Source organism: Coenobita brevimanus, chromosome 92, assembly GCF_032717465.1.
Source record: "Coenobita brevimanus isolate Jiangsu-jjx chromosome 92, ASM3271746v2, whole genome shotgun sequence".
NCBI classification, from domain to species: domain Eukaryota; kingdom Metazoa; phylum Arthropoda; class Malacostraca; order Decapoda; family Coenobitidae; genus Coenobita; species Coenobita brevimanus.
The window spans coordinates 5084036-5096574 of record NC_137045.1 but is presented as its reverse complement, the minus strand read 5'-3'; the positions used below and the strand labels follow the sequence as shown (position 1 = coordinate 5096574).

The window sequence follows — 12539 nt, the reverse complement described above, 5'->3', positions numbered from 1 at the left end:
TAACGTCATACATCTGCCTACCTATTTCTAACAAATGAAGCGACAGAGGGAGAGAAATACCTGCGATCCCAGGTTAATTAATATCTATTTCTGTGTACATGACATGCCCCACCACACACACCGACTCTTACTGACTGACTTACTGACTGACACTCTTTGACTGACTGGTACAGGAAATTCTCCGTCCAACCTAACAACTCCCGGCATCACGTTTCGAGGCGAGTCAAGCTATTTCAAAATAACAAATTTCAGGTGATTTCAGTACGTTTGCTATAAAATTCATTTCAAGTTTTTTAAGTAATTCATGCCATTTCAGTACTTCTCTGTGTAATTCGTCAGTCCACCACTTTCCACAGTAACTCAAGCCATTTCAGATTAACGAACGTATTTCAGGCTATATACGATAAGCAATTTCAGGATTCAGTAATTCAGTCTATTTCCACATTTCCCACAACAAATATAAAGCCAATGTCAGGATTCCACAATGCAATTTAGTCCTTTCAGTACGATGATGCTTTTTATTCTAATTCTGGCTACCTTGGGACGATTCAATCCAGATACACTCCCCTCCCTCTAATTTTTTCATCCCAGCATTCTGTCTTTTTCATGTTATCTACCTTTCCTTCTTCTCTCCCAGCTCGTCATCTCCCAGCCTCTATAAATAGTGACCATTACATGTACTTGACTGGTTTCCCCTTATATAACCCTGGAACTTGAGGATAAAGTAAACAGTAAACATGTGACTGATAAATATAATAAACAGAGAAAGTGAAAAAAAAAATACAAAAAACAACGTTACTCATTAACCAGTTCAGTACGATTTTCTTTGTCTTTTATTACTATTCCCTGATGATTCGGTTCTAATAATGTTTACTCTCTCTGCATATTTTTCCTCCCCTCATTCCCACTCTTACTTCTCCTTCCCCCGTCTCCGGTCCGTCTCACTTTTTCCCCCTTTTTAACCCTTACCGCTTGACGATTTTATTTAGTTCAGGAAAGGCTTTTCACTTCCTCTTCTCGCCTTTACTGTCTCACGTTTTTCCAATAACTGTATCACTCTCTATTTCTCTCTCTCAGTCTACATCATTTTCTTTTCTCCTCATCCCCATCCTTTCTCCATCTTTCCCTCACAATTTTCTCCGATCCCTCTGTTCTTTCTCCACCCTCTCTCTTACTGCTTCCGCTCAATTACATCTCCGAAGAGCGTCATTAAGAGGAGAAAAGGGGAGAGGGAGAGAGAGTATTAAAGGAGGAAATGGGAAATAAGACGGAGAAAGACACCGGGGGACACAGATGTAAGACGTCACATTATAGGCACTGGAAATAGAACACGTATATAATGAAGACTGAAAATATATATGAAATAATCAAAGTTCATATTGAGGTGAAAGGCAGTATATGAAAGCACGTCAATCACTGAGAAAGGTTCTTACAGGAAAACGAACAGAAACAAAACATACGAAGTCGAAATGCATTTCCAGTGACGACAGAACCGGAATTAGTAAGCAAGGGAAAAAAAATAATGAAAAAATAAATAGGAATGAAATATGCAGAGTCCTCAGAAAAGCTGCAGAGATGACATTCCCAAAAGCAGAGGCGAACTTGACAAAAAAGAAAAAAAAATACATGGGCCTGAAAAAATAACAAAGACTCATGAAATGATATACTTGCAGAAAAAAAAATATTCAATTTCCAGAGCCCGAAACGAAATCTGACGGTATATATATATATATATATATATATCATGGTGCCGCTTTTTAACTTTTTGTCGCTACTGACTTGACGATATACTGTAGTTTAGGATGAATGGTGCTGTGATGACGATGAACTACTTGGTGTTGTTGATGAGCATGGCGAGGGTGATGACGATGACTTATAACAAGGGGACTGCAAATATGACAATGTAAATGACTGCGATTAACTTCATATTGATGGTGGTGGTAGTGATGATTAAAATACCTACCACCACCACACCACCACCATCATAACAGAAGCAGCAATGCCACTAAACGATACTGATGGTGGTGGATGAAAATACTGTCTCATCGTCATCACCACCACTACCAACATTATCTTAACACCAGCATCACCATCACCATCAAAGCTACCAAAAATTCCACTAAACGATAATGAACAGCAAGGGTGGTGCTACGAGGGGACGGAAGGAGGGACACGAGAGAAGAGATGAATGAGGAGAGAGATTAGAGAAACAAGCCTTTAGTAAAGGCGTATCCCCACCATTTGGTAAAGAATATATAGATATGCACTAATAACAAGTATGTCAATTTCATATATAGGGGCATAAACAAGGACTCGTACACTATCTTTCTTTCTGATGTGAGGATGATCCAGCAAGTAGTTTCCAAGATACAGCTATTTACAGACAAGTTTCCTTATATGAAAATACAGTAGCTCTGAAAATACTTCTGACGGGTCAGTTTCATAAATAAGGGCATAAACTAGGACTCATACTCTATCTTTCTGTAAGATATGAAGAGAATCCAGCAAGAACTTTCCAAAATATAACAGAAGACAGATTTTTCCCTATATGGTCATTGCTCGTACAGTACAGACAATATGGCAATTTTATATAATTATACGGGCATCAACTACGACACATACTCTACCTTTCTCTGTGATATAAAGCCAATCCACCTGGTAGGTTCAGAGATACAGGCCCGGACGGAATAACAGAAAGACGGACGGACAGGGGAGCTTCTTACATCCCCACCATATGGAACAATGGTGAGGATAATGAAGGCAGAGAGATGAATGAACAAGAGGAGACAGAGGGGCCACAAAAGCGAGAATTAAGAAGTTTGGGAAGAGAAAAAGGGACCGGAGGGAGGAAGAAGTGACTGAAGAGAAGGGTTTGAGAAGTGAAGGGAAAGGCAAGAGGGTACGGGAGAAGGAGGAAAAACTTAAGAGTAGGATTAGAGAAGTGAAGGGATAGCAAGGTAAACACAGGGGTGAATGGACAAGGGCCAGTGAGACGGAGCGTGGTGCATGAGGTTGGATGGGGGAAAACCTGGCATGGCAGTTTCCATTAACTTTGTGGGAGAAAAATGTTTACACGTAATCGCAGGGCCCTTTCCTATTCTCATTCCCCCATCTCTCTCTCTCTCTCTCTCAACTTCATTCGCCTCTACTACATGATTTTCGTACATAAACAAAAGCAATTCGTATTTTCACCGTTAGATGCCAAGTATCGGCAAGGAGGTAGAACTAAACTTCCCTAAAAATCCTCTATTTTCATTCTTCAGGTTAAAGTCTGTAGGAGCCAAAGCCTCACACATGGCTGCTTTTAGACCCCTGAGGTATTTTTACACTGGATTCTTCTACTATCAGATAAAAGGTTTAGAAGAAAATAAAAACGCCGAAATTGGCTCAACGGCAGAAGCGGCACAAAAGGACTATTAATAAACAAGCTGATTATGAAATGTGTTTATACTGAGAAAGAGTTCCTTTTTATTTTCTCCCTACGAAAGTCCTCAAAGTATCAAAGTGAGAGCAAGAGGCAGCATCCTTTTCGTGTACATCATCATCAATCATGCCTCATATATTGCCCTAAAAATGGGGTGGGGCAGAGTCCAGAAAAAAACATCAAGTACGAAAGTTAAGAGATCTACAACAGCATGCTACATGAAATGGGACACACAATCATTCAAATATCATTCAAGCCCCTGGAATCCTGACACACGTCACTGACAGTAACCATCTACATATATTTTTTTCTTGTAAGATGTGCTTCCTATACACCTGCAAGATAATTAATCCGTCAATAATCAAGTAGAGGTACAAGTAACATATATGAAATAAATGTTACAAAGGAAATATGTTACAAGGAAGACATAAGTTACAAAAGAGAAACATTAGTAATAATTTACAATAAACAAATCTTACAAGAATGACAGAAGCTGCAAAAGGAAGTTACAAAGAAGAAAAACATGTTACAAAAAAAGAAAAGTTACAAAGAAGACATGTTACAAAGAAATGTTTTAAGACAATCAGTATGATGCAAGAAATAAATAAGTTACACAGCAGTAAAAGTAGTATATATACTCGTACAATGAGCAACTCACCCTAGGAAGATGCTGTCATGGGAGTGGGAGTGGAAGGCTGGGATCCTCAGTTTGGGAAGGACGATTGTCTTGCCCTTCCTCGTCCTGACAGTGAAGGTGGACGAGAAGTGGAGCTCCGGGGTTGGGTTGTGGGGCGAGAGGATGGTTAGACCTCGACTCTCAGGGGGGCCCAGAAGTGGAGTAAGGCCGCCTCCACTACCACCAGCTGATGAAGGAACGGGAAGGTCATGGAAGGAGGGGACTTTGAGCTCCATGGAAGCGATGAGGGAATTCCGATCGGGGGTTCGTGTGACCATTCGAGTCTTCGAACGGGGACTGTCGGGGCACCGGAAAGAAGTCCCCACAAGCTTCGTAGACGACGAAGACGATTCGGTGTATCGGAAGTTGGAGCTCTCGGTGACGTTGAAGGTGGTCGTCTCAGGTATGCTGCTGAACCCATGGCTGAGGCTCCGGTGGGTGGTGGTGGAGGAACCCTCGTGGACCTTGAACTTGAAGGTCTCGTGGTACTTGAACTTCTCTTGTGAGGCTGCTTTGAAGCGGGGGCTCTCCGGAGTTCGAGCCCGGCATATGGCTTCCTCAGGCTCCGTGAACTTGACTGTGTGCCTCGGGCTGGCTGTACCTGTCGATGCCCCGGAGTGATGCCTCCCTTTACCCAGAATGCTGACCGGTTCTGGTGGCATGAACCCCGCGGAATGGAAGGTCGTAGAACCGGCTACCGTATGTGTCTGGAAGGCCTCAGTTACCCCCGAGACTACGATCCCCCTGCCTCGACCTGATGTCACCTCGCCTGGCTGAGGACAGTACAGGGGAAGGGAAGCAGCGCCCTCATCTGTGTTCTGGCCCGGCGTGGCCATGGTGAGGGCAAGGAGGCGTGGTGATGAGCCCCTCCTGCCCCTCTTTCTCCACCGCCGTCCCCCTAACCTCCACTTGCACACACACTTCCTCTAGGTCCCTGCTCCTCCTCCTCCACCTCCTTCACCCTAACCTCCTCTTGCACTGACACTCCCTCTAGGGTACTGTGTGCTGTATTTTTCGATTCACATCCAAAAGGGGAATATTCACGCTTTCGTAACAATGGCAAACTAATTTACTGCACTTTATTTGGTTTCCTTAAGCATGTTACTGCTGACACTACTAAACCTGTAAATAACACAAGCTTAGAAATAACACTTCACATGACACTTCATACAGCAGCACTCCGAGTTGGTCTCTAAAGACTGATAAAATATGTAATATGATATAATAAACAAGAGAAATAATAATAATTTTCACGTGGACGACTAGTTTCCCATTTAACCTCCGCAATATAATGACTTCCTATATATATTTATCGTTGCAACACAAGGCGATGCATTTGGCTAAGGGGGAACCTCTAGTAGTGACAGGATAATTAACCATTTCCATTCAGTATAATTACACATTTTAATCGCATCCCTACTACATTCGGAAGAATTTATTCACCTCTCATACTGATGGGGTTACACAATACAAACCACGACTCAGACCTATATCTTACATTAACTTTATCGAGTAAAACACGTATACTTCTCTTATGCCAACCAAACGTCAGCAATACCTTTCTATCGTGACTATCATTCACTGTATGCCATAATCGTCAACCTCCCTTGGCGGTGATGGATAATTTTCCTCATTTCTTGTCACAAGAATGGGATATGTGTCTGGATGAAAAAATTTGAGGCCCATCACCGGAAGGGGTTTTACTTGCAAATTATGAAACGCCCTTTGCTCCATCTGGTTATCGTTATCCACACCATAACAACAAAAAATAATAAAGATAGCATTCGGCACCATCATCAACAGTTATGTAATCAAACTCTGACGGTCCACAACAGGAGGGAAGCCAAAGCCCAACTTAGTTTCTGGGTTGCTAAGCAGTAACCCAATTCAGATACAATACTGCAACTTCACATGACAAACTGAACTGTACTATTATCGTATACAGTACCCACTAAGTACAAGAATTTGCTCCTTTGCTGCGATGATGTCTTTTTTATTTCGTCAGTGCTACCGTCAGAGACTTTTATTTAACTTACTCGTATTGCGGAGACTTTTCCACGCCAAGGACTTAAGAAACAATCTCTATCATCATTTTAGCAGGATGGTTGTCTTTTAACTCTTCTTCCTTCCTTTCTGTTCTGTTCTGTTCTCCCCCCCCCCTCTCTCTCTCACTCGTTTCTGGTACGCATTATTACGTACAAAACAAGAGAACCGAAGTATTCAAAAAATATGGAACTAACAAAGGCACGCACACTGTTTTCCTCCTCTTTCCTTCAATCACTCGTCTCTCTCCTTTGTTCCTCTCTTAAATTTAGGTCTCAATAAGCAAGAATAGAAACTAATTACGCCAAAATTTGATCATCCAACCGACAATAAACAAGGAACGTACTCTCTTCTCCTCTTTTACTCTCCGCTTCCCTTTCTTAACTCTCTCCTCTTCTCTACTTCAGTAAACGATCATGAAAACTAAAGTATGAAATAAATAAGTGCAAAAATATTCTTCCCCTCCTCTTTATCTCCACAAAATTCTCTCCCCCCACCACCCCAATTTTTCCCCTGTGCTCTGTTCTACGCTTCAGTACCCAAACCCAAAACGAGAAAACGAAATTATCCAATACAATGAACTAAAAAAAAATAAATAAATAAATAAATTAGCCCCTTCTTTTCCCACAACTGTTTTTTCTCACTTTCTTCTCGTCTTTTTCCTCGTATGAATAAGAAACTGGATGATGCCATTACCCGATAATTAAACCGTAATAAGCACCATAAATATGAATCAGTCTCTTCCATTTTCCGCCATCATTATCCTCTCATATTTTTTTTCTTCGCCTCATTACATGACCAAAAAATTGCGAAAAATTATCTATTTAAAAAAAAAAAAAAAATGCTCTTCTCGACTTTCCCTAAAATTTCCTCACCTTCTTTCGTCTCTTTTTTCCCTCCATTTTCCTCCTCTTCTTCTTCTCGTCTTTCCCTTTAATTTCCTCCCCTTCTTTCTTCTCCTCTTTTCCTCCATTTTTCTCCCTTCTTTCTTCATTTCTTCTTCTCAATTTCCCTCCCTTTATTTCTTCAGTTCTTTTTCTTCATTTTACTCTCCATCTTTCTTCTTTCTCTTATCTATTTCCGTCCTCCTCTTTTCTCTCCTATTGCCATTCCCCTCCTTCTCTTCTCTTTCCTTTCATTTCCACCCCTTCTTTCCCCTGAAGGAATGATGCGGAACTTTGAGTACCGGCCTTTTTTTCAGACCTTCAGTTTCTTATGTTCCGCGTCTCAAGGAGCAAAAGGATATCTTAACTCTTCTAAGGGACAATGTGAACGGATCCTTCGCCAATACAGTCAGTGTCTCAAGGATGCCGTTCACCGCTGCCTCTGAGCGATGTCTAAACTTTATGTGACGTTTGAAAGCCACGGTTATTTGAGCTTTACTCAGTGTTCGTTTACGCTGCTTCGCGTGTCAAGGGTTAACAGGGTAACGTACTTATTTTAGAGGCAAAATAATTAAACTCTCACAGCTCTATTTAAAAATTTTCCCTGAGCGATATCTAACCCTTGAGTGAGCGATCGGAAGCTTTGGGTAACAGGGTTTGTTCCAATGTTTCGCTTTCGTTTCTTACCATTTCGGGAGTCTAGGGGGGCACTTCTTAATTTCTTTATCTCTTAGCTTCGTCACGGCTCGCTGGTGAATGGGTCTGTAAGTAATTATATGCATTAGCTGATTTTCTCGCTCCTTGGTCGCTGGTATGAATGGACGGCTGCCTCAAATTCCATCTCATTTACAGCACCTGAGGAAATACATGATAAGCCAGACTTTTATATTTAGTATTTAATTTATTTTTAGGGGACACAGATGAAATGATGTTTAAGGATGCACGCATTTCGGTGATATTGAAAGCTTTCATGTCATCGATAAAATCAGCAAATAACCTAAAAACTAATACCGAGTCATAAAACCAATACGTGGATAAAGACTGACTGATTAAATGCGTGCTCCACTAAACCCCTCCTGTACCACGACTTCCTGTATATCTCAATTCTTGCTACCGCCTGGCGAATTATTCTTCATTTTAGGAAAGCCGTCGGGTAATGTTGGGTTACCGGTGATCTTTATTAATCTCATCCGTATCACCTTGTCTATTACGTCTTATTCTTGCTACCATTAGATGATTTTATCCTGTTTGGAGAGACTATCACTAAACTGAAGGAGTTAAGCTGTCAGTGTCTTGCAAAGATCAGACGAATATTCTCCAGCTGACAGAACACCTACTCAGCTAAAACTTTATGCTGACTCTCGATGCTGTCACTTTTCTCCTCAAGGTGTAATCGTAAAGTATAATCTTATATCCGTTTTCAATACCCAAACCTGATTTAAGCGTCCACATGGATTTCCTGGAAGAGGTGGGAAGGGATTGCCGATGGGAAGTGTATGGTGTCAGATGTGTGTGTGTGTGTGTGTGTGTGTGTGTGTGTGTGTGTGTGTGTGTGTGTGTGTGTGTGTGTGTGTGTGTGTGTGTGTGTTTAAAAGTGTGCGTGTTATTGTACCTGTGTGTTGAGGCGCGAGACCGGAGAGTGTACCTTTCTCTTTCTCATTTCCTCCTTTCAGATGCAAAGAATGGTGCAAGGAGAGGAGGATGAAGGTCTGGAGTCAAGAATCTCTCTCTCTCTCTCTCTCTCTCTCTCTCTCTCTCTCCACTTAAACGAACAAGCACGCTGTACACACACACACACACACACACACACACACACACACACACACACACACTACGTAAGAGTACCTAAGAACGACCAATAGGTCCACAAAAAAAGCAAAACTACTCTATTTCTGAAGCCTGATGTGGTACACGGGTATGCGTTGCACAGGGTGGGGGCGGTTCACTTCCCCATCAGTGACAAGTTTTGCATTCTCTCTGGCTTAAAGGCTCTCCTAGCAGCGCTTTCTCTACGATTTATTTTACCAATTATATCTAGACGTCTTTTAAGCTACTGATGCAAATTATACTGATATGAGGAAGACATAAGTGAGTTATTAGGGTGGTGCGATACAAAAAAAAAAAAAATAAAAAAAAAAATAAATAAATAAATAAATCGCTTATGAACAAGTGCTAGGACAAGGCCAAAAATACTGTCCCTCGGCCCTCCGGATCAGCTGCTCTTCAGGACCGGATAACGCAGCTTGAACGTACACACTAAAGCTGTGTGCTTATGGTAGGCCAGTGAGAACCCGCCAACATAATACTTTCATTCAGCCAAAATCGACACCAACGTGGTTACATGAATTATAGATATACATAATCTCTCTTCGTTTATAAATAAGTTCCAGTTTTTATTCACCTACATTTACAACTTTACCTTTTAAATTCATTCTTTATAATTATTTCATCCACTGCATACGAATGTACCGCTTAGTAGTTTGTTTTAGAAAAAGATAAGTTGTTTGAAATTCTCATAGAGTAGGCTGAGATAATAATATTTATATGATAATTCTGGAAAAAAAAAATTCGTATGTAAATGTTTGACTTCTTACGTACGCTTCGCTGTCTTCTATCTCGTGTTATTCGTATTTATATATCCTTCGATATTGTCTCTTTCTCTTCCTTGTTCTTGTCTCCGTTTTTCACATTTCCTCCTTTAATTCTTTCATATTGTGTCTCCTCTTCCCTGTTCGCACTTCCTTTATTCACTATTCCTCCTACAGCCCTTTCAAACTGTTTCCTCTTCCCTGTTCGCATCTCCCGTATTCACTTTGAGGAAAATTAAATCAGAATTTTCATTTCCTTCATATCCTGTTTTCGTCTCTTCTCTTTTAGACTCTCTCACATTCATTCGTCCTCCTCCAGTTCCTAAACACTTCTTTTTCTTTCGCTTTTTATCTCCTCCTCTTCCCTGGCCGCTCGTCCTTTGTTCATTCTTCCTCCTTAAGTTCTTTCACATTTCGTATTCTTCGCTTACTGTGTCTCCTTCTCTCCCCTGTCCGTCTCTCCTTCACTCACTCTTCATCCTCCAGTTCCCCTCGTGTAATCTTTTGATCTGGCGGGCACCTCATCCACAATTCCTCTACTACCTCCTTACCTTCCCTCCCACCCTCCTTTATTCGTCCTCAGTCTTATTCATTACTTCTGATTCACTTCCTTCCTTCCTCTATTTCTCTCGTTCAGTTTTGTTTATTAAATCTCTCTCTCTCTCTCCCCATCCTCTTCCATGTTCCTACGTCTCTTCCCACCCCACCCCCCGTCCCCTAGACTTCTCTTCCTCAATATTCGTCCTAACTTTCACTCCTCTCCTTCTCTCCCTTCCTTACCTTTGCTTCCCTCCTTCCCCTCCATGCCTCCTTCTCCCTTCTTTTCTCTTCCTCATCCCTTCCTCAGTCTTGTTCCTTGTTTCAACTTTTCTCCCTCCTTCATGTCTCCGTTCCTCCTGAACTTTCTTGTCCTTTCACCATTCCCTCTCTTACGGCTCTCTTCTTCACTTCCTCAGTCTTGCTGACTTTACTCTCTCTCTCTCTCTCTCTCTCTCTCTCTCTCGGGATGTTGACCCACTTTATCATCAACACTGCAACATTCGCGACTGAGTAATCACACGGGCATAAAGGCGAACACACACGACCACCTCACGATACCACTGTTTTACACACACACACACACACACACACACACACACACACACACACACACACACACACATTACTGCACAAATAAATGTCTCAGACGTCACAAACTTAAAAAAAAAAAAAAGGCGTTAGTTTAAAAAAAAAATCGTCGGGGTGAAGGGCTTAACACTCAAGAACATTCCTGACTTTTCCATTAACAATATTTAGTTGTCATTCTCTCTTTTCCATCTCCATTCTCTCCCTTTTTACTGGCTTCATCGCTCTAGTATGAGCTACATCATTCTTAAACAGCACTTCTGCCACATGAAAGCATTAAAATAACTAGCAAAACAAACGACCTCCCCAGGAACAGTAAAGTCACCTATAAAATCTTGCTTTTCTCGTGCTCTCGCTTCTTACGGGTTTCTCACTGCAATATCAGTTTTCATTACTGCCTCAAACTTATATTCTTTAACATATCACTGAGAACACAAGATTTTTTTTTTTTTTACATCACCTGCCTCACTCTTGTTTCTGTTCCCAGTCTCCCCCTCTTATAACTCTATCCCTCTAGCAACTTTCAACATTATATTCAAATAAAGCTGCTATATGTGATACCAGAAATCTTAGTTAACTGTAACAGGAAAACCAAATGTCATATTCTCTTCTCCATTTCCATTCTCTTCCCACATACAGTTTTCAAACTCTAGTATCAGTGTAGATTAAAGCTAAATAACATTATTTCATACGTGCCATAAATCTCAACTGCTGGTCTCCTATCCTACTTTTTCCCATTCTTTCCCCTCTATTGGCTTCATCTCTCTAGTATTAGTTCATATGACACTTATGAACACGCTCAATCTCTCTCTCTCTCTCTCTGTTCACTAATGGATAAACACTTTCAGCACCCCCCCCTCTCTCTCTTTCTCTCCTTCATTAACGGATAAACACTTCCAGCACCTCTCTCTCTCTCTCTCTTTCTCTCTCTCTCTCTCTCTCTCTCTCTCTCTCTCTCTCTCTCTCTCTCTCTCTCTCTCTTATCACTAATGAATGAACACTTCCTTCTAATCTCCCCAGGCCAGTCACCATGCACGTTCTTATTATTACTTTCTTCTCCCCTTCTTTACTAACTTTATTTTTCCTCTTCCTCTCACTATCTTTGCTCTTGTTATTTCTTCTCTTCAGATGCCTTTTCCTTTGCCCTTCCAATTCCTTCTTCTCTCCCTTCTCTGTCACTTGTTTTTCTCCTCTTGTCTACACCCTCTTTCTCCCTCTCTCTTCCCTGCTCCTCCCTTCATCCTTCCACAGTCCCTTACACTCGTCGATATCCTCCTCCTCTTCCTAAACCTACCTTCTCTCCTCTCCACACAATCCCTCTTCCTCTTAGCCTAACTTCTCGCTTCCCTTTCACACAATCCCCCTTCCTCTTCCCCTCCTCCTTTACCGCCTTCCTCCCCCTACATCCTCCTTTCATTCCTCCACACTATTCCTCCCATCTCCGTAACCTTTTTCCCCCACAACCCATACACGGCTTTTCCTCTCCCTTTGGTTTCCCTCTCTGACTCCTCCACCTCTTTCTATTCAGTTATCCTTCCTCACCCCTCTCAATCCCTCCCTCCACTGCTTCTCCTGTCCCCATACTCCTCATCTTCCCTTTCATATCATTTTCCCTCCAGCCTGTGTCTCCTTTTCTCACCCTGCACTCTCTTTCCTTCACCTTATCTCCCTCTTTCTCTTCCCTCATCTTCTCCCTCTCCGCTACTCTCTCTTACTCTTCTTACTCCTCCTCTCACTGCCTTTCTGCTTCCCACCCAGCCCTCTCAATCCCCTCCTCCTCTCCTTTTCCTCCACCCACT

The 12539-nt window shown here is 41.8% G+C and overlaps 1 protein-coding gene across 1 annotated transcript; it reads right to left on the bottom strand.

Moving 5' to 3' along the window:
• Positions 1 to 4078: 4078 nt before the first annotated feature.
• Positions 4079 to 4936, bottom strand: LOC145412266 (uncharacterized). The gene has a single exon (XM_080282215.1). It carries the CDS (start codon positions 4934 to 4936, stop codon positions 4079 to 4081), a length of 858 nt encoding a protein of 285 aa, XP_080138341.1.
• Between the last annotated feature and the right edge of the window lie 7603 nt (positions 4937 to 12539).